This window comes from Neopelma chrysocephalum, unplaced genomic scaffold (assembly GCF_003984885.1).
Source record: "Neopelma chrysocephalum unplaced genomic scaffold, ASM398488v2 Primary Assembly neopelma1_298, whole genome shotgun sequence".
NCBI classification, from domain to species: Eukaryota; Metazoa; Chordata; class Aves; order Passeriformes; family Pipridae; genus Neopelma; species Neopelma chrysocephalum.
This window is the reverse complement of record NW_020897960.1, coordinates 373,318-401,085: the sequence shown is the minus strand read 5'-3', so window position 1 is coordinate 401,085 and position 27,768 is coordinate 373,318. Positions and strand designations below refer to the sequence as shown.

The following is a 27,768-nucleotide window of genomic DNA, read 5'->3' as shown; positions in this document are numbered from 1 at the left end:
AAAGAAGATAAGGTTCAGTTTAAAAGGATTTGAAATATTTTGGTTTCTACCTAACATGGTTGAAAATAATTGGTTAAATCCTGCTCTACTGAGTTATGCAAACTTCTAATGAAATAATCATGACATATCCATTGTGTAACACTATGAAGAGAGCAAAAGCAGACCTCAAAATTTTTGCTGCATGTATCTGCCTGTGCCTCAGCCTGGCCAGTCAGAGGGTTTTTTTAGATGAGGTACCCACAGCACAGATGCAATTCCTGCATTATCAGTGTGTCACTCTGGGCTGTAGCCAAGAACTGTCTGCACAAATGTCCAATTCCTTTTGTGAAGATCTGTCCTCTAAAGCCTTGTTTTAGCTGTCCAAAGCTGTTTTCCTCACATTTTGAGGTAAGAATTACAACTTGGCTTCAACAGAAAGATCAGCTGGGCATCTTTTTTAAATCACATATTTAAAGAAATTTCCTTTTTGCTTATCTTTCCAGGATCAGTCCTAAAGGCTCTTTGTTTCTAATTTCACCTAGACAAGATCCACTTCTTTTGAAAACCTTTCAGAATTGCTGACATATCCTATTTGGGTTAAAAAAAACCATTGTTTTTTGTTTATAATCAATATATATGAAGTGGAATATCCAGTGAAAGAGTCCCCAGTGACATCAGGCAGCTAATTCAGTCGCCTTGCAGTCCCCACTGTGTCACCTTGGGTGAATTCTCTTACTGGCTGTGTTATGGTGTAGATATTATTCATTTGCCCCTGTTTGAAGCTGTTCTGTGGATTTCTTAAGAGATCCAGAGAATCTTGCCATCCTCAACATTTTTATTTCCCCAGCAGCAAGTTTTATTCTGTCTTGCATCCTGTGCTGCTTGTAGGGACTTGAGGATTCCACTGCTTTGCAACGAGCCTCAGCTTTTGAGATATCTACTGAAAATACCAAGTTCAAGTGGTTATTCATCCACACAGAAAAGATGGTAGAAAGGTGTTAATGTCCATAGATGTTTAGGTTCTTAAATTCTGTAGGTAGGAAAATGAAATAAATTTTACTATTAATGTAAATATTAAAATTACTGCACCATGAAGATTTTAGTTAAATAAGGAGCTGTCCTTTAAACATTGGAGGGATATAAATGGTATATATAAATATTTCTTGCTTTGGAGAGTGAAAATTCTGACCTGTGCATTAATCACCACAGTAACTCTTCTCCCCATGTATGTGCCTAGCTGGTAATTTACATGTGCAGATATGACAGAGTGCTGATATGATGTGGATTTAGACATTTTTTAGCGCATCTCACACACACTATTGGAAGGACACTTTACTTCATTTTATTTGGTGTAATAATCAAGGAGCATGTCATCTTTCTTCCAGTTAATACTGGGTTACCTCTTTCTGTGGTATATTTTTAGATTTTGTTTTAAAACATTTTCAGGTTCTGTATCTTGTAAGTATAGCACTGAACAGCAAGTTGCTGACCAGTTTTTTGGAAGTATAAAATGTGTTGTTTTTTTTCTTCTTTCCCTGACCTTACCACGTTCTCTTCCTCAGAATGTTTTCTCTTTTCTGTGATTCCTTTTCAGCTGCTGCACATAAAGTGTGATAATGATGAACATATGTTTCAAAGACCCTCTACTTTTTTCTGGTGTAACAATGAGGATTCACCTCCTTGTTTAGATATCTCTTCCATTACGCTTACTCCTAGGAGTTCTCCTGACTCTAGACTACCACCTGGATTGTTAATCCCACCACCTTCAAAAACTGGTCTTCCAAAACCAACCAGTGAATACGGCTGCCCAAGACCTCGTGTAATCATGCTGTGCAAAAGCTTTTTCAGTTTTTTTTTTGTCTTTCCTTTGTTCTCTGTCATGTATTAACTTGCATTAAAAATGTGCATTTTGTACAGTGGTTAAAGGACAGAGAAGATATATCTTAGATTCTCTAGGGGTACTCCTAAAATATGGAATTTGTGAAGATTTACTCTGATTTCTACTTCGCTTTTTCTCTCCCACCTCAAAACATAAATTCTTTTTTTTCTCCAACATGTTTAAATTAGTCCATTAATTAATGATCTCTGTTTTATCTGACAATCTTTTGTTAAAAGAATTTATCTCAAGAACATTTCTTCAAAACAAACAATCTTAAAGGTCCTACTTCAAGGGCTTCCTCCCCCATGAATTAAGAAAAGAGCAATTAGCCATTTAAATAACTTTTAGCATACTTTATAAAAACTGTGCAAAATGAAGATTGAAAATTATTCTTAAATATGAAATGGGCATATTGCCTGCTTTTTCATATTAATGTGCTTATTCTCTCAACTCTTCTTCCATTTGCAAGTAATATTTGGCTGTATTTGGCGAACATCCTGGCTTCCTGCATGTGTTCACTAAATATAAGTGCTTCTTGTGCTCATATGTATTCAAAATACACATTTCTTAATTTACTTACAGTTTGACTTAAACTGGCTATTTTGGTGCTATTAAAATGGGCCAGTAAGTAACTTCAACAAAAATGGCACATAGTCAGGAAACGAATGTAATATTTGGGTTTGCTTTTTTGCCTGAAAGACACATTTAAAACTAAATATAAATGCTGTACATTAATCTAGCTTCTAGGGAGCCATAAACACTTAGCAAATAATAAGAATCTACATTAGCACTTATGATCTGCAAGACATGCTGAGATTCTCCATTGATGTTGATGGAAGTGTAGGTTTTTTCATGTCATGTTTCCCTATGTCTGGGTATAAATATTCCATTTTTTTTTAGATATGGAACAGTTACAGATCGCTTTTAATCCAAATTAAAATATTAATTCAAAGCTCCAAAGAATCACAGAACCTCCAAGAAATAGGAAATGCAGAACTTGGGTTTGGTGTTTTTTCCTCCTTAAACACAGCTTTCAGTGGCAGGCTGGGGATCAACACCCTTTGCTTCTCAGCAGCCACTGCTGAACCTCCAGAGAGAAACAGAGGTAGTTCAGGACCACTACAGACTTGGCTTAGAAATCTGTGCCGTGAGCTGTCAGAGGGCAGCTTCAGTGCTGCAGCAGAGGCACTGAAGAAAGTGACATTCCAAAATAAAGTTTAGGTCTGGGGAACTCTGGTGGGCAAGTAGTGCTAAAGGCTCCCTGCTTGCCAGGCTTTTATATTTGTGTATTCTCAATAAAAGGATCCATGTGACTCATTTAACTTGCGCTTAAAAATTTTCATGTGAGTAGTTTAGGCAAATTGAATCTCGTTTAAAAGTAACAGGCTTTCCCTGTGCCTGGCTGTGTAGTCTTTCTAACACACAGAATGTAGAATGCACTGTCTGAGGAATAACATGCACGTGCAAACTAGTTTTGGCTTCGGGTTGTCAATCTCAGCTTTCATTGATCTCGTCATAATTAGTGTCTAGTGTGTTCTGACTGGACTATGCCCTGCTTGTGTCCTGAAGCAGTGGACTTGTGGCAGGGGAAATGAGTCACTCAGAAACAAATATGACTGTAGAACTATAGTAGTTGTTGGGTTTGGGGTTACTTTGCTTGCCCAGTAGTTTTTATTTTGAACCTTCCAAATTCCTGAGCCTTTCTAATGAAATCTCTTTGGTTTCACCTTCGAGGATGACAGTTTTATTTTGGATATTAATATTCAGTGTATTGCATGTCTGGGTTATTACTTATGGAAAAATACAGTTGAAGCTTTGATCGTACCAGTTTCTTTAGGCTGAGATCATGTAACAAAAAAATATTGGGATTGTATCTTTTAACTGTCTTCTGTGGTGTCCTGAGCAGAGCACATTGTTGTTACCATACTACCTTACCTGGGTCTTGTGAAGGTATCTGTGTTTGTTTGTCTGCAAGAGAGAACTGCTTGTCACCAGCTTTGTCAGGTGTAACTGTGATACATTTCTGGCTGTACCAGATCGACTGAAAAAGGAAAGATTACAATGCTGCTCATGTATTGGGGAGTTTTAGCATGTGTGCTCTGTACTGCAAATGCCATTTGCTTGGTGTCAGGAGCTGGTTTTTGCATGCTGATGGTTATTTTTAACTTCTTTTTTTTTTTTTCTAAATGTGGCTCTTATCTGCATGCTGAAGAATTTTCAGTATTGTGATCTTTTGACGTGTGAAATATTGCCCTAATATTTATTGTCCTTATTGTAGGCAGGCAGTGTGACACCTAAATCACCCTCCACTGACATCTTTGATATGGTTCCCTTTTCTCCCATATCCCCTCAGTCATCAACACCTACTCGCAATGGTACACAGCCTCCTCCAGTACCCAGTAGATCTACAGAGATCAGTAAGTTTTGTAACAACTGACCTAATTTTTTTTTACTTACATTATTTTTTTTTTAATAAAGCATCTTTAAAGTTTTACTGACATTTTGCATGAAAAGCCAAATACGGTTTTTGTAAATCACAATTCAGTAATGCCATTTCATTTTTGTACCATCTTCCCAAAGTCATTGATGTTGCTGCCAAGTTACATTATAAACAAACTTGCTGAAACTATTATAGAAACAGTTTGAAGGAGTTTGGTTGGGGATTTTAACTTGGCTTTTTTTTTTTACAGTATCTTTTTTGTACCTCAAGCAATACTTTTACCTCCTCTTAGTTCTTTCCTTGTCACGCCACAGTTCTAGCATCTAAAACCTGCCTCTCTGGGGAAGACAGCAGGTGGAGTAAGTATGGAAATGGTGATGCAGAATGGAGAGCTGAAGAAATCCCTCAAGAAGTGAACTGTCTGGGAATGCTGTTTTTAATACTATTTATCTATATAATATAATTCAATATAATAGAATTCTAAACTTGTACAACCTTGGGTTTTTTTAGTTGTAGCTGATGAACCTCTCCAGGTCTGTGAACCACTCCTAAAAGATGATTAACAATGGCAATTTTATTTTGCAAAGGCTTGAAGGCATCTAGGGTAAGGTTCTTGACTTCACTGGAAGTCTTTTAGGAGTCCAGTAAGTATTTCTAAAAGCTTTGGAGGTCCCTTGAGGGAGAGGAGAGCAGAGCACACACAAGTGGTGTTAGGATGTACAAAACCAGCCTGTGTGTAGCAGCTTCTATTTCTGATGCTTATTCTAGTATTGAGAAGAAACATTTGTGTCGCTCCCTGCCACCATATCCATATGAAATCACATTTTAACACATTCTGCCTATTTTGGGGCACACCACTAGGATGTAGAATTTTCAGCTATAAATGAGAGTTGTGAACAAATGCAAAAATATGTTTTAAAACTTCAGTCAGTGAAGGTCTTCCCTCCCCAAAACCATATCCAATGCACATTTTGGTTCCATTGCTCAGAGTGTCACCTCCTAAAGAGAAAGTAGATGTTGAGACTATTAGTTCAATAAAAATCCTGTTCTCTTCTAAGAGAAGATTTTAAATAAGTTTATGAATTTCTATGGGATTCTAAAAAGGTATCTAATAGATTTTTAAACTATTATATTAAGAATGGTTAATATCAACTATTCTCATATAGCCTAAAAGAATATTAGAATAAAACTGCTCTATTAAGAGAATTTTATGGCTTTTTAAATAACAAAAAAAAAATTAATTAAAAGATATCCCTTCCAAGCACCCCTTTTGTATAGAATTTGTTTTTCTGACATTACAAGTAATGCCATAAAATAGACCTAAATGTGCATATCCAGTGCAATAATGGTCACTTCATATCTTGAAGTGTAATTCAATTCAAGTTATTTTTTTAGCTATTGTCCTACCTCAGTTCCATTAAAATTGTGACTAGAGATCTTGTGGGACCCAGTGCTCAGTGTTGAGGGGTCTTGGAAATTCCAGGTTTTGTAACTCTGTAGGTTTTGTAATTGTTTAGTCAGTGGGTTTTGTGATATAAAAAAAAGAAGTTGCTTATTCAGCGATACACACTGTTTAAAATAGTTGTTTCTTCTCCATTTCATTCAATTTGCATTCAATTAAGGTGATGCATTTCAGAGATGTGGCAGTTGGTGTCTGTTAATTCTCTGTGCTCCTCAGCTGCCACTTCAGGGAGAGATTACAAAGTGCCTCATGGTCTTTATACTTTTGATCCCTGCTCTTTCAGTCTGTCATGGTCCTTTATATGCTGAAGATTCTCGTGTTCATCAGCTATTAATGCACTTTGGCTTATTGCAAAAAATGGAATTTGAAACAGAATATTAATATTTTATAATCAAATGAGGACTTTACTGTCTTAGATGAGAAAGTTCAGATTCCATAAGAACCCCACACAAGCTGTGTAATGTTCCATTACTATAATAATGTGCAAGAATACGTTGGTTTATATGGTGATATTGCTGCCAGCACAGGCAAGCTGGCATTTCTTTCTCCAAGTCAGGCGGGTGGCAACCAAGAGGAGCCAACTTTCGGAATCTCCCATTTTCTGAGGTTATCTTTTCATGTTCTTTTCTCTTTCTTTGTTTCTGCACTCAAGCAGGGTTGTTTTCCATCACTTTAAGTGAAATGACAGGGTGATTTTGTTGGAATTTAAAGTTCTATAACTTTCACCATTATCACATTCAGTAGTAAACAAGCAGAAAGATGAGGATGTGCCATCTATTTGCTGGTGTTGACCTCAGTTACTCCATTTGTCTGAGTGGGGTTAGTCTCCCTGTTCCCTGGGGATGGCACTTGTGCTGCTCGAGCAAAATGTGCTTTTAAAAGCCAAAGTTCATCTTGCTCATCAACTGGCAAGTTTGACAAATCAGCCAAAAATAACTCTGCACAGGAAAGACATGGCCCATTTGTAGGAAACCAGTGACAATACCAAGCACTTCAGATTCTGCCAAGACCAAGAGCTTCCCAGGTAATAATTGGCACCAGGATGACAGTTCTTCTCACAAAGAGAAATGCTAAAGTTCAAATTTTGCTTACCAGCTCTTCTTGTGTTAATTTCCCAGAAAGAAAATCGTGGAGTTTTAAATTGTACCTTTGGCTTTGACTATCTCATAGTACTGTAGTCTGAGAAACCCAGCATTCTGATATCAGAGGAGTGCAACAGGGACCTTTTTTTTGGAAAGGAAGCTATGTCCAAGGTGTTTAAGCTTTAGAAAAGTAAGATTCTTGAAATTTTGAGTTCATATTCAGCAGTGTAGCAATATAGCTACCCAGTAAATATCTGCTCACTACTGGCTATAGCAGTGATAACAAATAGATTATTTTTACCTATTTTGAAGGAGAAAATGACATGATTTTTGGGCAGGACGCTGCAGATTGTACAAATGCATGCTGACTCTTTAGGTAATAATTGCAAAATAGTGCAAGGCCACCAAAAATGCAATGCTAGAGACCATGCTGCTGCCTTCTCATGAAATAAGGATTTGCAAATATTCTTGTATGTCATCTGAATGGGCAGAATTAATTTATTGATTTTATTTAATTAAAGGAGGAATTAATGGATGTATTTCTTTTTGGCGCAGCATTATTGTCATATCTCAGAAAAGAACTGGACAGGACTATGCTCCATTGAGTTGTTCAACATTTATTTCACTCAAATGCATCAAGAACAATCTAAGGTCACAGTTGGCTGATGTAGAAATCAGTTCCAAGATTCTCTCTTTTCAGAGATATTTAAGAGTACAGTGTCAGAATAATGGCTGTAACAATTCCAAAAGAAAGAAATATGGAGTAGCCTGCAGCTACGAGAAAGGCTTCCTGGACTTCCCTGCCTCAGATTATTCCAAATATTTTCTTGGGTGCTTGTCTCAGTGTGATTAATTTTTATTTGTCATCACAGCTGCTCCAGTACATCTGGGGAAAGCATATATCAGCAGAACAGGCATCCTGGCCTGGCTCAGGAGCAGTGTGGCAACAGGAGCAGGGAAGTGATTCTTGTCCTGGACTCAGCACTGGTGAGGCCACCCCTGGAGTGCTGTGTCCAGTTCTGGGCCCCTCAGTTCAGGAAGGACATGGAGGGGCTGGAGCAGGTCCAGAGGAGAGCAGCGAGGCTGGGGAAGGGACTGGAGCACAAGTGCTGTGAGGAGAGGCTCAGGGAGCTGGGGTTGTTGAGGCTGGAGAAGAGGAAGCTCAGGGGAGACCTCCTCACTCTCTACAACTCCCTGACAGGAGGGGGGAGCCAGGTGGGGGTCGGGCTCTTCTCCACGCAGTGATAAGTAAGACAAGAGGGCTGGGTCTTCAGCTGTGCCAGGGGAGGTTTAGGTTGGATACTAGGAAAAAATTCTTTCCAGAGAGGGTAATCAGCCATTGGAATGGGCTGCCCAGGGAAGTGGTGGATTCTCCGTCCCTGAAGGTTTTTAAGCTGAGACTGGATGTGGCATCAGTGCCATGGTCTGGGAACCACGGCGGGGTTGGATCAAGGGTTGGACTTGATGATCTCAGAGATCTTTTCCAACCCAACTGATTCCATGATTCTATGATAACTCTGTGCCTGGGTGATAGCTAAGGTGAAGAGTGGGATGTCAAATGCAACAGAAAAGCCAAATATTTGTAGGTTTTTTTTAGTAATTGCTGGTTTTGAATTTATCATAGAGTGCAGGTGGCTCTTCTCCAGTACTATGTGGTTCTTCTTCTGAATGTCAGGCAGGTGCCAGAAACAAGAATTTATTACTTCTTCATGTCTTTCTGTGGTTTGAGGTGCAGATGTAGAACATCAGCATTTCATGGGGTTTGAATTTGTGGGTCACTTTCACAAGCTGTGAATTTATTTCCATCCAGAAAGGAATGGGAAAGGGAAATTATATGTACTGTTCAAAAGGATCATTTTCAAAGGCTTACTGCTTGCTGTGTATTGGAGAAAGAAATGCCTGTCTATGCTACAATTACTTTTGGGGAGTGCGTTGGGCAAGATATTCTTGTTATAGTTATTCTTCATGCAAATACTTTAGCCTGAAATAAAAAATTACCAGATTTATCCCATTTCTGCTAAAAAGGAGCCTCCCCTTCAGCATTAGTGGAGTGAACACTGGCAGATAAACTCGTGGAGATCCCATGCAATAGTGCAGCTCTGCAGTGATAAAATTCTAGTGTTTTTTCAGCTTTTGATCAAAAGAAAATACTGATGTTGTTATTGAAAATGTCTCATGGAGCAGTGTCCCTCCCTCACTCTTAGCAGTGCAGTCTCTCATATAACACACAAACTTTAAATGCAAAAAAGCAGTTGTACTGTGGACTTTTTCAGCTGAGTTACTGAAATGGTTAGCAAATTATAATAGAGATAATTCCCAAAAGAAACCGAAATTTTCACAGAAACCGAGCTAGGTAATACTTTATTTTGAATTTGATTCCGTGCAGGGTTTATTAGGCTCTGTCACTTGGAATAAGTTACACCGGTTGATTTTAAATTCTGCCTTGAATACAATATAAATTCAGAAATTTTTCACAATAAAGGAAGGAGTGAGATTAAAGTCACATTAAAGGAGCTAAAACTTCTGCTGTCCTACTGCTAATGATCTCAGAAGTGTTGTCTTTAATAAAAGCCAATAATAAAGCATGAATGAGATAATATCCATAATAGGGGAAAAAAATACTTGCTTTCAAAAATAGTGATAAGTCATAATTCAGTACTAAGAAATGCAAAAGTTGTGTTCTTTACTGCTTTCTCATAAATACATTCATGGAGTGTTTGCTAAGTCTTGGTATTGGAACTGTGCTTTTGGTTTCCTAACCACACAGAAAAATGTCAGCCCCTTTTAAGGGTAAAAAGAAAGAAAATGGAACTACACAACAAACAAATAGATTATTGACGGTCATAAAGCATAATAACTTTTTTGCCCAGTAGAGGTTAAATTAAAAGCCGAAGCTGCTACGTCTGAAGGTCACTTGGTAGGAGCATCAGAGCATCTGAGGACACTGGTTATACTGGAGCAGGCCCATTTTGGCTGTGAAAGAGGCAAGGGAGGGAGGAGATCCTAATTTTTACATTGGATTATCCTATTTAAAGTCTCTTTTGCACGCAGGTGGTCTGCCTCTGCCAGGAAAGACTAGATTTCTTCCTGGCTCGAGTGGGCTTTTGGAATAAGGCTCTCTGACCTGGGCCATCTCCCACTCCCATGTGACAGTTTGTAGCCCTTTAGCCACAGCTTTTGAAATATGTAATCAATCAAGTTCCTGCTCGAATTTCTGTGCTTTATTATGTGAATTTCTGTATTTTATTGTGGGAGTGAATGCTGGCAGCTGCCAGTTATTTAAAATGCCCGTCGTGCAGCCCGATAACACCTAATTGATAAAGTCAAAACACACAGAGACTGGTATGCACAATAAATGCTGAAGAGCCCAGAGAGGCACAGGTATTCTGCCTCTAAGGAGGTCAAAATAAAGACATCTGTGTAAGCATTGGCACGTGTTTCACCACTGATAACATGACTGATAACACTGCAGCACAGGGTGGGGTCAATTAGTGGTCAACTGGCATATTTTGGATTTTAAGGGTAAATTTTGTACCTAACAAGAAAACTCTGCCACTACTTCAGAGTTGCTAATGGCCCCTTTTACTCTCATCCTCTAGACCTAACATTGTTTTAAGGTAGGTAGAATGCTTACCAGGTTTCTTGCTGGCCAGCCATGAAAGTTAGGAGATAGGATATGGTTTCTGTTTTAACTCCACCGATGACAAGACTGTAGTAACTTGATTCTGTAAATTCTGCAATCAGTGTGGTTGGGTTGGGTTAGCAAAATTATTTTCTTACTTCTTTAGTTTTACCCAGTGTGAGATAGAAAAAGTCTGTATAGATAGCATTACATGTAGAGGAAAAAAAAATCTATAACTGAGAAAGAAACCCCTCCCCAAAAAACAACCCAAAATGTTTGGGCTGTCAGCTACCAAGAACTGGTATCTGTTCTAATTATAATTGTACTGTTCTAATTATGTTCTAATTACAATTATACTGTTCTAATATGGAAAAAAAGCCAATTGTATTGGAAGTGTTCTTGTTCAGACAAAAAGCAACAAACAGACACACACCAACTGAATGCATTCTGCACCATAGAAAAAATGAGAAAAGGTGTGGCACTGAGAGAGGGAAATTTGCAATAATTCTTTTTATGGATCCAGATTTAGTGGCATTTTAAAGTAAGTGCCAGTTCATGGTCCTATGCTTTTTTTCCACTTTTTCTTTCTTGACTTGATCTTATCCAAGGTTTAAAACCCTGACAGTTCTTAGTTTTAGTAACCACCAGCTGTGCACCGAGGGACTGAATCCAACGGGGACCTTGCCTTCCCTGAGTTTCTTACAAAGATGTCCTTAACCTGGGAAGTGGCAGAGGGAACACAAAGTCTGGTTTGTTGCAAGGATAAAAGATGAATTTGGACAGCTAATGTCCAGTTGTCTCCTCTTCATTTTTGAAAGTCCTCATACATATAAGTTCCAGAGCACACTTCAGCAGAAGATGCCCTCCTGAAGTTGTGACTTCTCATCGGATCTCTAAAATTCCTCTGGAAGGCACAAACATTAATGGAAGCTAAACAGAAGTTTGATGGTGTTCTTGGAAAAAATATTTGAGTATTAAAATCTGGAAAACTGCTCAAGACCTGGCTTTCAAACTTGGGTATTAAAAGTGGTGGTTAATCCGTTGCATATCTGGTGGTGCTGTTATTCAGCTCAGAAGGAGGTGTAAGCTGACTTTTTCAAAGCACTGTTGTCATAGCCCAAACCTCTGCCCTCAGTGACTCACTTTTCTGTTGTTCCAGAGAGAGACCTTTTTGGAGCAGAACCTTTTGACCCTTTTAGCTGTGGAGCAGGAGATTTCCCTCCAGACATTCAGTCCAAACTAGATGAGATGCAGGTAACTACCGAGCTATGCAGTTCTCAATGGCTGTGTGCCTGTTCTTGAAATACATGTTTACATTGTTCTGAAAATGTATTCCAGGCTGTACACACAAATGCATAGAAAAAAAGCCCTGTTTCTGACAATTGCTTTTGTGAGTATATCCCCTGGCTTTTGAGCTGGAGTTTGGATTTGCCTGAAGAGCCTTACCTGGTACTAATCTGATCGGCTGCATTAATGTAGACTTTCATCAAAATGGTTTGGGAACCACTCCCTGGGAAGGGAGCGAGCAAGCTGAAAACCAGAGCTGATCCAAGAGCCCTACAGATCGTGTTACTCTTCAGTTCCAGCAATCATCACCATCCCAGTGTCCCCCCACCTTTCCCTCAGTGGCATCAGTTAGGTTTTCCACATCATTGGCATAGGCAAATATACATGCTTACAGGGACAGGGCAATTTTCTGCTGCCTTCTGGGTTTTAAAACAGCTGGATGGCACTCTGGGGCAATTAAACTTTTGAGAATTGATTCAAGAATTCTGAATTTATGTGGTTTTATCAGAAAATGTTTGTCAATTCTGAAACACTCTACAGTATCAATTCAGTTGTTGACCCAATTTTAAAACAATTCTCAGAGAAAGCCCTCAAGTTTTGGAATAAATCACACTCTTCAGTCAAACTTTCCAAACTGCTAGTTCCTTGCCAGCTTGCTTATCTTTATTTTTTTTCAAGCAGCCTGCTGGCAAAAGGGAACACTGAAAATAATGGGAACTTGAATTTCTAGGACCCTGGATCCTCAGCAGAATGTGTTCCTGGGGTTTCCAGCCCTCTTGTGTCTCAGAAGTCCACTAAGTCCAAGAGCAATAGCCCTTGGGCTCCTTCTGTTCCTGTCTTTTGCCTAGAGAGCAGCAGAAGCATTTCAAAATGGCTTAAATAAGATTTAAATACCATTTAATTTCCTGAGTAAATTTTTTAAATTCCTTTTCATTGTGAAATTCTCTTTTCCTTGTCAGTTTAGAATGGTGCCACTGACAAACTCCACTCAGTGTGAAGTAAGAAATTTAGCTTCTTGGTCCCCTGTACTCTGCCCCACAAAATTTCAAAGAGCAACTAAAAGCCAAAACTGGCTTCTTTGCAATTCCAATAAAAATGCTTGTGTTTTGTGAGTGTTATAATGTTGTTACCAAGCCATTTAATTAAAAAAAAATCTTACAGCACTCACATTGATATATATCAAAGTTTCCTTTGTCTATAGCCCATTTTAGGGAAAAGTATAATGTAGCAACTGTGGCTGTTAGGAATAATTCTATGGCGATATTTAAATGTCATACACTAAGAGTTCCTGTTACAGGTAGTGTTTTGACAAAGTTTTGAATTGTTAGCCTATAATGTTGCAAAGTGCTGTCACCTCATAAAATATCAGGGAATGGAACAGTAGAAATCTTTATCAAAGATGTTGAAGTCATAAAATGGAAAACTCCCATCATTGTCCGTACTCTCTTGACTTAAAAAAAGCAAACAACCAATAAGCAAACTCCCCAAGCATTAGGATGTTACTGTGTCCTTTTGCACAGGAAGTCATATCAGTTTTATGTACCCTGGTATTTTCCCTGAAAATTGATTTGTGGGCCTTTATGCAGGCACAAAACTCGTCATGTATAATCCAACCGAGAAAAAGTGTAAAACTGAAAGGGTATGAAAAGAAAGCATATTCTAACTTTGGCCAAAGCAAAGGCTGTGTGCAGTTATTTTACTGTGTGGTTGGTGCAAAATACAGATTGAAACACGTTTTTTCTAACGTCTCTTTTATCTTCTTATGCTTTCCTGGTCACACAGCGTCAGCGATGGTTGGTATATCATATTTTAATAATGGTATTTAAAGCATTTACAATTGAAATGTGCATGTGTTTGTCATGTGTTTTTATTTTTGTGTATATGTATTCATGTATAAAAGCTTTTAAAATTTATGTTTTATATATAAACCTCTAAGTCAGGGTCATTTTCACTTTTAGCTGCCTAGAATTTTTAAGGTAGGGAGCAGCTGATTGTACTTTTCTTTGGACGGTCCTATCAGGTGCTAATACTAGGCCTTCATTTTCACTGCTGTTTGTTTTCTTGTGTACTAATGAAATCCCCAGTTCTCACTGTCAATTTGTCATTAGTGAAATGGTTTAAGCAAAACCTTTGACACATAGATTGTTGTGCCAGTACAGCCATATTTGTGAACGTATTTTTATTTGGAAATAATTATTTAAGGCTTTGCAATGAGACTCAACAGTTGTTAGACACACAGCCTATAAGGAGGAAGGTGAAATGGGCTCTACAAAAGGTAAGAGCACAGAACATGTGCTCTGGGAAATCCAACATCAAGAAAGATGAAACAAAAATGTTGGCATGTTTTCTTCTCTGAAAGGCAAAGTGAAGGAATCTCTTATCTTGCTTTATGAAAGCACAGCTTGAGTGTCAGTAATTATGTTTCCCATCAAATATATAAAGGTAAGTTGTTTACAGACACCTATAAGGGTTCAAAGAATAAACTTACCCCGGGGGAGGGTATTAAATACAGCTCCTCCTTGCACTGAGGATGGCAAGCAGGCTGCCTGACCACCAGCCTGGCAGGAGCAGCTCAGTCCAGACTCTCACCCTGTTTCTCACACAGAGCCTCAGCAAACATGCCTCTGTGTGCAGGAAAGCTGTCCTGGCATACACTCGTGTTGGAAGGTGATTTGTAGGCAAAGTGGGAGAGGAAAGCACAGCACAGAAGAGGCACTGGAAAATAAACTCTCAAGTAGTGGGTGCTTTTCCTTTGCATCCAATATTCTGAACTTAATGGGATATCAGATGAAGTTCTCCAGCTCCTGGGCGAACACTTGTATTTTCAAACTTCAAAGAGGATCCGAATTTCACATTTTAGCTTTCTATTCCATTTCTCAGTCCAATCCCTGTTGATCTTTTTGGAGAGCTCAAAACTCAAACATGTGCTGAGATGTGACTTTTACAGCTCAGGCCTCTCTCTGATGACTATCCAACCTCCTGTTTCCCTGCACCCTTATGCTGAAACATATTTTCATCTTTGTTTTGACTGTATCCACACATTAATAAAATGAATGTCTATTTTCCCAGAAATCTTGCAATGAGGATAAATTTCCTTGGATTGTGAATCATAGCAGCAGCAGCTGCTATAATTCATTAAAATCCCAAGGTAGTTAATATCATAAAGCTTCCAGGAGCTGCAAGCCATTCTTCCTGGATGTCCCAAAGCTGTCAATAGGCTTGACATCTTTCCATTTGAAATAAGTTATGCTCAGGCCTCTAAATAATTTTCTCAGAGATATGTGAATGTATCATTGCTTCACTGGGTTTGTGCTGACTCAAGCTCATAGAGTGAAGTCAGTGTGCAGTGATAAATGAGTTAACCACAGAGCCATAAGGTTGACTTTGGCAAATTTATCAGCTGATAAAATGGAAGTTCTTTGTCTTTTATTATTTACTGGTTTTAACCAGAATAACTCAGGTCTTCTTATTATTGACAGCATTAAAAGAAAAAAAGGGAATTCTGGAAGATGGATTGGTTTTGGGCTGCTTTTTCTAGTGAAAGCAAGTTTTGTTCCTCTCTTTAAGGGACCAATCATTTCTTCTAGTACAATACTGTTACTTATTGGGCTAACTGAGGTGTTCAATCCTCCTGTTAAATTACCTTTAAAGCAAAAAAAAAAACTTACTTGACACTGTCATCATGGGGATATGAGCACAGAAACAAGGCACAATACAGATACACATTTCATAGCCCGTTCCCTTCCCACTCCTGGACAGTACCAGGGGCTGGTCTTTTTCTGTATTCCCTGAAAATCAGCAGATGGAGAGATTCTTCTGACCATATAAAAATTCCTGACCAAGCAGGAGTTTCTGTTTCCTGAACCTTTAAAATACAGGAAGCCATAGGACACATGGTTTTTAATGAATGGGTATGTTATGCTAGGAACAAATATTATTATGAGCTGAAGTGTATGAATTTCACTGGGCAAAATAATTCAAATGCTGTGCATTAAATTAGTGATGCATTTTATATATACATATATATATATATATAAAACATGGTTATCAAGAGCTTATTTTATATGTTATTTTAAAAAATCTACCTAACAAATTAGTAGAGTTTATTAGAAAAAAAATCATAATTTATAATCTACTTGGTCATTCCAACTGACTTCCTTATTATTGCAGCTGTGAATACTGAGTTGAAAGTAGGCATTGGCTGTTTGATGGCTACTTTAATGGTCGTACATCACCTTCAAGTAGGAGCCATAACACCAGAGAGACCTGTGCAGTTCAGATTTATATATATATATATATAACCTGTAGTCTTGAAAGCACATGTAGCACTCAGTGTTCTGCACTGCTGGGAGAATTACAGCATAGGATTCTGACTCTCTTATCTGCATAATTCACAATTCTACTCTGGATGTAAGGGAGAATCTATTCTTAAAGCCTTCCTGTGGCTTGCTTGACTACAGCTGATTGGATTTCTTTTTTTTAATTATGTCATATATTTGCCAAAGTATAATTTTGGAGATTCCAAAAACTATCTAAGAATCTGGAGTTATTTTGCAAAACCTGAGGGATTAGGAATGGTGATGGCTGTGGGAGAGCTGAAGTCCGTGCTTTCCTGATCTTTGGAAATTTGATTGCAGTCACTTGGCCAAGGAGTCTACTTGATGGAAATATTTTGACTTTTTTTTTTCCTTTAGAGGGTTGCAATGCAGCTTTCCTTGGTTTATGCCCCTACACACTTGCCCTGTACTTAAATATTCATGAGGAAAAAACCATGGATTTTACATTCCTTTAAAACATGAAAATGCCCAGGTGGCATTCTGGATTGCCTTGATGTCCTCTCCATGCCCTTGGGCTTTTTTGACCTTGTGGTTGCCATGGAATTTTGAGCCTACTAGTAAGTGCAGTATCCATTTGCTTACAAGTTGCACTCGATGATCCTTGTGGGTCCCTTCCAATTCAGAATATTCTGTGGCCTGTGAATGCAGCTGGTGACAGCACCTGGCAACCACAGCACTGATTTCTTTTAGAACAGATAACAGTTCATTATGATAATAAAGTTAAAAAGCTTTTTCAATAATTATGATGCAGAAAGAGCAGCAGTCTCTTAATGGATTAGCATTGATCACACTGCAAACGTGTGGAAATGTGGTTGTTTTAAATGCAAAATATCACAACTTAAAAGAGGAGGAGGAGGAAACGGGTGGGGGGAAGTGGCTGGAGTGAAGTTGCAAAAGGAAAGGTCAAGGTTCTTCAAGAAAGTAGAAACTGTTCTAAGTCATAGCAAACACAAATGATGTGCTAAGTAACAAAATATCCATTTATGTGGAACAAAACAAAAATTTAAAAACTCCACCCAATCGACACAGGAGCAGTGAGATGTGTGTGCTTCCAAAATGCATGATTTGATTTGCTCTTAGCTGGCTGGGAAAAGGGCATTGGAAGTGCAGCTACTTCAGACACCAACAAATGGTGCTTAAATGTGCAGAAGAAAGACAAGAGCACCTGGGACAGGTATGGGACATGTGTTTGGTGAAGGGTCTCTGCATGGCTTGTTAAACCAGTGTCTGTTCTGCTACTGCAGCTGATCAAGCATCCTCAGGTCTAAGCAACAACTATTCCATTTACAACCTCAAAACTGGAAGCAACCTTTAGATGCTTTAAAAGTTCTGCATTTCAGGCACAGTCTAACTGTGGGGTTTACAATTTAACAGATTATGCTGTAGGGCACAGTCTCTGAATTGTCCTTCTGTGTTTGAGCAGTCCTCCTTTGACTGCAGTTACATCAGTTAGGAGTACTCTTTGGGTAAATGAACAATGTCTGTTTATAACAGGGTGTGTTTGACTTGGACTTTTAGCCCCCATTTGCTTGAAATACCTTCTGCACTGAGTGTTCTTCCTTTTAGTCCTTTGAAAAAATACAGACCAAAAAAAAAAATATAAAAAATCCAATACACCAGCAGCACCATGTCACCCAGGTAGAGCAAACAGGGTAGCACAGCTGGGGAATGTTTACACCACTGTACTGCTACTGGCTCATCATCTCAAAGTGTGGATCTGCTTTCAGGAAAATTCAGCTTTTACTTGGAAGTTCTCAGCCCATTTAGTGACTATTGCCAGGAGGTTTGTTCTGTTTCTCAGCATTACTCTGCTGAGAGCAGTAACCAGTGGGGTTATTTGATATTCGTACCTTTTAAAATTCTAGCCTATGATTTGAATTTGTCTGACATGGAGCTGGTTTGACACGGGATTTATCTTCTAAAACCTAAAGGTATGATCTTGAGGTACTGCTGTGCCTTATGAGCCAATGACTTGAGTTTATTTATTTCATTTACAAGATGTTTGCATGAGAAAAGGACCTATTTTTTGATTTCATAGCACAAAACCAGCATTCTCTCACTGAACTGTGTGTTAAGACAACACTTAACTGAGCATTGTGACAGCTGCCACGCTGGAGTTGATGTTCTCATGCCACTTCTAATCAGAACCCCCTGGTTCCAATTGCTTGTAGGTCCAAAGGACTTTCACACAACAGACTGAAATTTTCTTGACTCAAGGGTGACTTTTCTCTTGAAGGTCAAGCCGCAATTATTCAGCTTATTTTAAAAGGAAAAGAGAAATTAGAACAAGGGCACTTCTCCTGTGTTAAAAATGCAGTTTTTACTTTAGAACTTGTGCAAACGAAGTATCTTTTGAAAGCCAGACACTTACAAAGCGTACAAAAAAAGGTACTTGCAAAATTATTTCTTTTCAATAAAGGAGGTGGTAGGATTTAGCTTATAACCTTTTTAGTGTTTCTACTAATAAAACTAAGTGAGTAAAAAGAGGAATTTTGGTCTGAACTTTTAAAGACGTTCATTGCACTTTCCAAAGACCATTTTATTTTATTTCACTGAATTACATGCCTTTAAAATGTGCAGTTTGTTCATTTGGAGTAGAGAAGGTATGATTTTATTTGCCTTTTTCGTGAAGCTCAGATGGCAGTGGGCATTAAACACCTCTTAATTTAACAGCACGGGGAGTGATTCCAAACTGACCTCTGAGATGTGGTACAGTGCTTTTTGTTGGACTGCTCTTAAGATAAGATATTACTGAATGTAGAAGACACCTGGGATTAGTAACAATGACCATATTTTACTTATATTTTTAAAGTATAGTAAACTCTTTGCTCATATAGCCCTAATCTTTCCTGCTTGTAAACAACGTTGAATTTTACTCAGTAACAACATGGTGCAAGTCAAGCTGGTTTGTTTTTCTGTCGACCTATGTACATGAATATTTAATGTTGTTTTTCTATAGTATTTTCTTCATTTTATATACATATTGTGTTTATTTTGTTGTATGACATTCATGTTTTTTAAGTTAACTCCTAAGACTTACTAAAAATTGGCCAACCAAATAATGTAAATGTTTGTGAATTCAGTCTGAAGTATCCTTGCAGTTTGCCTGCCCAATGATAGGTTCAAATTTAGATGTTTTTAAAAACAGAACATAATCCTCCAGAACTCGCTTTCCTTTTTACTAACTATGTCTTGTCTTATTGCAGGAGGGGTTCAAAATGGGATTAACCCTTGAAGGCACAGTATTTTGTCTTGACCCACTAGACAGCAGGTGCTGATGCCGAGAAAGTAAATGTGAAATTCCTACGCAGTGGGTGTTTTTTATTCCTGAACACGTACTCACAGATGCTACCCGACGTGCCAAAAATTGCTTTTTTTCAACATTTAAGCTCTTATGAGGCTTGCTTCTGTAAAAATCCAACCTCGTCCCAGTCTTTCCCTGTACAAATGTAAAAAGTTGTATTTGTTTATGAATTATGAATTAAATGACGCTGTCGTGTTTCTTTCTCTTGCACTTTGGCCCGAGTTTACTATGCTTTGTGACTATTAGCTTGGGAAAGTTCTTCAGAAAGGTCACACATACCTCTCTCTGTTTGCAAACGTGCAGGCATGATTTTTCACATAATACTTTACCTGGGCAGCATTTTGAAATTCTGCTTTTAAGGCATTATTTAATATTCAAGCAGTAAAATCGTTAATATCTGCTAAAAAAAATTCAATTTGCAGTGAAAAAGCAGAAAATACTAACCATTATTATATGCTTCAAAGGTAAATCTGGATGCAGTGTAATTGATTTCCATTACTGTGTGTGGTTACTATGCTGTATATATGTTGTTATTAGTTTATGAAATCCAGATTTTAGGTCCTTTAATTCGTGTTTTAGAAACTAACAGATTGTTAGCCTGCTAATTAGTGCTTAATGAGCCTGGAAGAACTGCTAAATTGCAGGATGGACAATGTAACTGCCCTTTATTTTGATATTTTATAGCTGAACTGTAAAGTATGTAATTTGGATTCCATTACATGCTAACCATAACTTCAAAAGGAAGATTATGGTTTTGCATTTTCTTAGGAATTTATGTAATTTTGTCCATAATAAGCAGGCACTGGGCTCAGTTCTCTAATTGCTTTCGACACCTGAGTGTTTACAGTCAGGCTCTGTTCAGTATTTTTTTCACTATCTACTTTTATGTTACACGTCTTTAATTTTGAAGCTTGCTGCAAAGAATTCAATATAAGTTGGTAAGTTCTTCATACCCACTGGTTGTTCATGTTACACAAATACCTGCACGCCAAAATTTTCAGCTGCTGGTGAGTTGAGTGCTGACCTATCTATGCACACTCTTCATTAATCTTTAGCTTAAGCAATAAAATTCCCTCTAAAACCTATCTCAGAAAATTATTGCCATTAGTTCAATTAAAAAACTTTAAAGCCTCTAATATTTTCCCCTCAAGACATAAAAATGTAGAAAAAACCCTGAATTTTCAGATTGTTTCCTGATTTTTTTTCATGAGACTTTTTTTTGTGTTACTTATGGTTTTGTCCTCAACGATGATGGTTTACACCAAACCCACATTCTGCAATTTTGTCATCACATGTGTATTGTTCTGCCTGTCTCAACAAACTACTTTTGCATGTACCTTTGGAGTTCCCTGGAGTGGATGGGATTATTCCTTTGCTGAGTTTGACACATGCTCAAGTACCTTGCTGAATGGGGGCCTTAATGTCTCATATTACATTAGTCTTCCTCTGTCTTATTCTGTGGTCATCATTCATATAGAGTATTATATAGAAATATATATATAAAAAAATATATGAAATCACTAATGAATAGAATAGTATATGTTTCATAAAGAAAAGTCTTTATAATTTTGTTTGTCATATAGTATTTTGGAATTTGTATAATGAGGATGTTTAGTAGCCACAACAATGGCCTTTTTTAACAAATAGAATTTGTATTTTTATTGTACTTTAAAAAGCTTTACATAATAAGCATCTATTTAGTGGTCATTTATTATCAATGGTAACACTAAGATAATGTTTGCACACTTTAAGAAACCTTTTTCGTTACTGATTTTTATGATAGTTGACTGCGAATGGCATGGTTAAACCTTACATACCCGGTCAATCCATACAAAAAATAGTTTAATCAACACAACAGTGCATTTTTAATTTTTATGTGATCCAATTGGAAAATGTATTTCTATGTAATCTCAAATGTCTGTTTAATTTTGCCTAAAATAAATGTTTTTAAATAAATTGCATCCTAGAACACAGTGTTCATTCAGTAAAACGCCCAGGGGAAGGGAGGGTGGGGAGGTGCTTAAGTGCTGGGCAAGACCTGCCACAAAGGCTGTTTTAGTGCTGGAATGTGTCAGCCACCCTACATCCAGGAAGGGATCTCATCTCAGGGTAGAATAGTTCCAATCACCTTTATTATTGAATTTGGTCTAATCTGTAGCTCACAGACAAAAATCTTGTATATATGCAGCTACATAATACTAATAATTAGGGAGTAACTCTCTTTGCAGTGCTCCCTGGATTTAGTTGACTTTTCTTACTGCCTTTTTTTTTACACACTTCTCTGCTCAATATATTTGACTGCTGACTGACCTCTGTGCTCATTTAAGGAGGGAAGGATGTAATTGAAGTTTTCTGAACCTTAGAAAGCAACCCCTGTACACCAGGTGTACTAATGGACAGGCTGCTGCAGATGGGGTTGATACCTTTGAGAGAACTAACCCTAAACCACTGGGTAATTACTTCCCTTTCTCTTCAAGCTGATACCCCAAACCCATCTAACCACTTCCATTTGTGATACCAGGGCTCGGGCAGTTCCTGGGAATGGGAATGGGAATGGGAATGGATGCTGTCAGGGCTGGCAGGTCAGGAGCACGTGTCACCTCCTGGGAGCTCTCAACAGAGCTGTTCTTTCCTGCTGGTATCAGTGTCATTTTGCAGATAGTAGAATAACATCTTGTGCTAAATCTTCAGACTGTTACTCTAAAAATACATATTTGAGAGCAGTACAAGTAGCCTGGGTGACTGCTCTTGCCCTGGTCAGAGTAAATGGGAGTGCTGCTGTTGCTCACAGGAGAATGTTGGTTGTGGAAGCTGTCTTACTACAAATTCCCATTCTTTCCATTATATGTTGAAAGCACAAGCTCTGAGCTTTCTGGAAAAAGAACAACAACAACAAAAACAAAACAAAAAACAAACAAACAAACAAAAAAACCCAACCAACCAGAAAAAAACCAAACAAAAAACCCCAAAACTAACACACCTGAAAGCTGCTTTGGGCTGAGAATGTGAAGTGATTCTTCTAATTGTGTGACTATAGACATTTCACTTGACAGAAGCATTTAAAAAGAGAGTAACATCATCTACTAGGTTAGAGATATGGTGCTAATGAGTGATGAACAGGACTTTTTTTTTGACTTGTAAATTTGCCCTCCAACAAAAATGAAAGGAAATATCAGTGCAGCTGTGTGCTGCCTGTTTTGTCCAAACTTTTTCTTTTGGATGCCTTTCCTTTCCATTTTTATTTTTTCTTCTTTAAGCTCTGATTGCCCTGCTGATCACAATAACTGTGGCAATATCACTTTAACTGTGGTTGTATCACTTCTGGATGTCTAATGCTAGATTTTGGTTCCACTGGCTGACTGCCTTCCAACTGCCTTGGCATGTTGTACCAAGCTATGTCGACACCTAGAAACAGGATTCCTTGCTTTCCATTCCTTTTTTTCTATGATGTGAACTATTTTTCCATCCTATCTACATATTATGCTATACCTGAGTAAATGAGCTGCTTAGGTTAGAATTCTTAAATCATCTGATACATGTTGAGTTTGTGTGTTTTCTCTTTTTAACCTTTGATAAAGCAGTGAGCATCATTGCAGGATATTCTCAGCTTAGTTCATTGTCTTTACTTTCTGATGGGTTTGTAAGTGGCTGTCTTGTCCATCCACGTGACAGATGTGACTTGTGCTAAGCATATAATGGATCAAATGGCTCAAATTGGCAAAGATCAACTTCTTCATGTGGTGAAAGGAATGATATTCCATTTTGGCTTCACTGATGGAAAGGAAGAAAGGAAGGAGAAATTCTCACACTTGCAGAAGTGAGTGTGGTTGTGTAATCCCAGAGGTGATTGAATGTGCCAAGGAAAGGGGCTGGCTCTGAGACTTCATTGTGATGATTAATTTTCAATTTGTGGAACTAAGCACAGTCTCATTGTCACCAAGGAATTCTGCTTCACAAAAAGAGTCCCTTTTGCAAAGCAGGACAGTGTGAAATCTGTGGTTAAACACCGAGAGCCCCTATTTTCACTCTATCTCATTTGTCACTAGAGGTTGTCACCCTTTGGGCACCCTCTTATGACAAGAAATGTGTTGATAACTACAGGCAAGCTCTCAAATTATTTTGACACTTTAGGGGTTTGTTTTTGCTTTTAAAATTAGAGGATGAAGAAGTCATGCTTGAAAAAAAAAATCTGAATAACTGGCCATTAGTTTTAAGTGCAACCAAAAATATCTACTAGGAGGTGTTGGGTAAACTTCAGCTAAAAGACAGCAAGTAAGCTTTGGTACATAATTACCCTGCTTTTTGTCCCTCTCCCCTTTTAAGACAAATTCTCAATGAGAGACTGAGACATGAATTGCATTGTCAGCTGGTGAAAAGTACGTAGCAGTTCTCATCAACAAAATACAGAACAGGATTTCAAATCTATGATTTTTTTCAGTTATTTCAGAACAGTAAGGCTGTGTTTTGTCCCAAGGAAAGGCTGACATTTGTAATACATGCTGCCTCCTTGAGATGCTTCAGTATTCACCGAGTGTTGGTGCATAGATTAAAGAAGCTGCACATTTATTTATTCATCAGACCATAACACTTTCTGGAAGTACAAGACACTTGCAGTGGATTTCATGGACTGCATACATAATTCTTGTGTGTCGTGGGGTAAGGGTTTCCAAATGCATGAATATGCAACTTAACTTTTGTGTTTAAGAAATTTCTCAAGAATCTAATTTATATATAATTTGGGATAACAAACCCTGCAAGTTCAGCCTCCTACAGCAGATTCTGGAATGGATTGAACTTATTTTAGGGCTCGTGTGAATCGCAGCAACCAAAATCAGCATATTTCAGCCCTTGGACTTTTTTCTTCCCCTGTTTATTTCAGCAAGGCTTATGCCTTGCAATAAAGATTAAGAAGGAGCAGAAACAGATTAGGAAGGAAGCATAGAAGAAAATTAAAGGAGGACAAAATACAATCTTATGCCAACATCAAGCAATTTTGCTGCATTGCACTTTTTTTTTCTGTCGTTCTGCCCCATCCCTTCCCATGCCCATCTCAGGACTGTGTGAGGGCTGCCAAGAACCAGATTTGCCATGTTTGCAACCCACAGGAACTGCTCTTGGAGCTGTTTGAGCTCGCCAGAAGCAAGGAATGCTTTTCCTAACCCCTGTAGCCTCACGCAGAGTAGGTAACAAAGTGAGCCTCATCCAAGGCGCCTGCTGGCTGCAAGCTCCACTTTCCATTCATTTATCCTAATTTCTAGTAGTTTGTACCATATTAAAGACCTGGCTGAGTTGTGTGTCTGAGAAAGGCTTCCAAAAGGACTGTTTGCTGTACTAAACCATTGCAAAAGTGCTTTAGCTCATTGTCCCTATTCCAATATTTACTGAAAAGTGTGACAGTCATCCGTGTTGATAAAATGTTTACCTAAATTAATCTGCTTATGATGAGAACTTTCCCAAAACAGGAGTCTTAGAATAGACCCTTAGGAATTTTCATCAATTCAGTCTCCTTTGCAGCTTCATCCCACACACAAGCTTCTCTGACTAAAAAGCAACTCAGAAAATCTATTCGACTGAGCATTTCTAAAAGCTACCTGGAGGTTCTGCCATGTGTGACATCTAAATTGTTGCAAGTTTGATTTCTTGTTGGATTGTATTCTGTAAGCATTTTATTCAGTAAAAAAAACGAGATGCTTTTTGAAGCTTCTGCACCAAAATAAGCATTGGAATATTTTTAATATTTTAATTTTCACTGAAAATAACTGAATGAGTTCTCTAAGAATCTGAGCTGGTTTGCTTTGGAAAACCGTTGTGCGTTTTAAATATTTTGGTGTTCTTGGTTGGGTTTTGTTGTTTTGTTTTTTTTAAAAGACCTTCATTGTTTTCAAATAAAGCTATCCTTGACAGCTGAAAAGACTCAGAAAATCCTAAGCCTGTGCACTGCAATAGGACAAGGTTCTAAAAAAGATATGGATCTTAGGGGGGAAAAAAACAGCAACAAAACTTATTTGAAGGGCCTTGATAGACTAAAAATCTGGGCTTTTTTCAATCCTCATCATTAATTTTTAGAAAATGTTAGAACAATATTATCATTCACATACCTACTTTGCTAATTTTTTTCTAGTGGAAGAGAGCCAATATAATGGGACATTAGAGTCACCTACAGTCTAAGCAATGCAGGAGTGAGTTTCCCATGTTTTTTTCAACCTTATATATATTAGAATACCATGAAGAAGCCAGAATAGATCTGAATTTTTGAGACACTCCAGCCCTGTAAAATAATTCCGTGATCACCTCTAATTTGTAACAGATAAACCTGGGATGCAACTTGACTTGGCAATGAATGTTTCAAGGTAAGTGAGAATTAGTGAGAAATTTTACAGGAGGATGGAAATGCTCTGTGGGATTGCTTGTCTGACTGGGCTGAGCTGTGCTCCCCTCATGGGTAAGGCAGCATTTATGCAATTTTATCTGATGATCTGCCACCCTGCTGCTGAGAAGCAAATAAATAATCAAAATGTTTGATTCCATTTCCAGATTTTCAGTAGGAGTGTCTCATGATCAAAACTTTTGATCTTGACTTTACAGTTTGCAAGTTTGTTCTTGCATCTTTAAGGTTTTAGTGAGTCTACATTAAAATCTGTCCCTCAGACTTGAGGATTGTTACCACTCACTGTGTGTATTTTGATAGTACCTGTAGATTACCATAATATTTAATGTGAAAAGGTTGCATTAGACAAGGCTGTGATCCATGTCATCACAACTGGATGCTGTCGTAACATTGCAATGGCTTGATATATGAAATTGGAGTAATAGAATGTTATAGAAAGTTGCATTATTTAATAAGCCTTTTAAAAGGTAGGTATTTTTAAAATAATAGAATCTTATTTAGAAATCTGAAATATGTGACTAGAGAGCTAAGTAAACAAGATAAATTGCCTCTTGGCACTTTAATAAATAAACCAATAAGGCCACTAAAGCCACATGAGTCATAAGAGCCACAATGAATTTACTTGAAACTTAGGAAAGCAGGGATTTGTTTTCTCAGGACCACAGATACAGTCTCTCACAGACCTCCCTGCTTAAAAAGTCAAATGCCAAAGGGAAAAAAATATCCCACACAATATTCTAAACAATATTTGACTCTGATCTAATGTATTGCTGTAGATAGGTTTACATCGAGGTTCAACTAGAAACACGATCATCACAAGCAGCAATGCAGTTTGCATGTTGTGAATTCAACCATTTAGAAATAATAGCATTGCTTGTAAAAGGCACTTAACTGCTGAAAAAATCTAAGGCACAATGATTAGGACTTTATGATTTTTAAATATGCATGGAGAGGTCAACCTGATTCTTGGCATGTGTTCGTAAGCAAATTTTTATGGTCTCAAAAGGTACTGGGAAGCAGTGAGAAACATGAGATAATGTGAGAAAGGTGAGATAAATTGAGAAAGCTAATATAAATGAGATTATCAATAGGAAAAACCTGAATTTGCCTGACCACAGAGCCAACAGAAAACACTCTCATGATGCTTAACTGCTCTGAAAGGATAAGTAAGAATAAGAATATAACTGATTCAGAAAATGCTCCTGAGCAGTATCTCTCAAGGGTCTACTGGATCACAGTATTACTGATGGGTTTCATTTTTCAGAAAAGTGTGGGACAAACCATTTGCATCGTTGGTGGTGACATCTGCTTGTCAATGTATCCACGTGGGAATGGGAGAGCTCATCCCTGTGGATCAGCTGTGTGGTGTGCAGGCAGTGAGGTGCAAAGAATGTGCTGAACATTTTTTCCTCTAGAGACTGCTGCTTCCAGGGGTGGCTCTAGAGTCAAGAGAGAAGGGTTTGAGGTGCTAAAACGGGGAGGTGCCTCACACACGGCAGTTTCTGAACAAGAATGTCAGAAACTCCATCAGGGTTTCAAGCACAAGGCAAATAGGTGCAGACAGACGTTGAATGCACTCCAGACACTGCCCCCCCCCAGCTCAGCTGTTACAAAGCAGAAAGTATTTAAAAAATTCTTTTTCTCAACCTGAGAGTAAACCCAGGGGAAAAGGTACCTTCAGATACATCCTGGCGGAATTTAGATTAAATAGGGACACATTCTGACCCTCCAGATTTAATTAAAAGGCAAAAAGACGGTAAGCAAGAGAGAGTTTAATGGTATGTATAAAATATGCATTACCCCTGTGTTTTATAAATGCAACCTCTTGAAAGTTGGAGGAGTTATTTGTACATAGAGTATTCTAGCTTCTGTTGGAGTAGTTATTTGTACATAGAGTATTCTAGCTCATGTTTGTTTGAATGCTACTTATTTTTCTTATAATAGCTTAGGTTGAATTCATTTTTATTTTTTCACAATTTCAGTTTTCC

General features: G+C 38.0%; 1 protein-coding gene across 8 annotated transcripts in view; it reads left to right on the top strand.

Moving 5' to 3' along the window:
- Positions 1–21,358, top strand: part of GULP1 (GULP PTB domain containing engulfment adaptor 1) — an 81,533-nt gene extending 60,175 nt beyond the window's left edge. The window contains exons 8-12 of one of the 8 annotated variants that reach the window (XM_027704911.1): positions 1,574–1,798; positions 4,137–4,275; positions 11,624–11,718; positions 13,534–13,544; positions 19,295–21,358. In XM_027704911.1, the coding sequence (XP_027560712.1) occupies positions 1,574–1,798; positions 4,137–4,275; positions 11,624–11,718; positions 13,534–13,544; positions 19,295–19,316 (492 nt within the window). In that variant the 3' untranslated portion in view covers positions 19,317–21,358. Of the gene's footprint in view, positions 1–1,573; positions 1,799–4,136; positions 4,276–11,623; positions 11,719–11,802; positions 11,855–13,533; positions 13,570–17,953; positions 18,065–19,294 lie in introns of those variants that run through there. The other 7 variants (XM_027704908.1, XM_027704912.1, XM_027704916.1 and 4 more) reach the window with 7 other exon arrangements.
- The last annotated feature ends 6,410 nt before the right edge of the window (positions 21,359–27,768 follow it).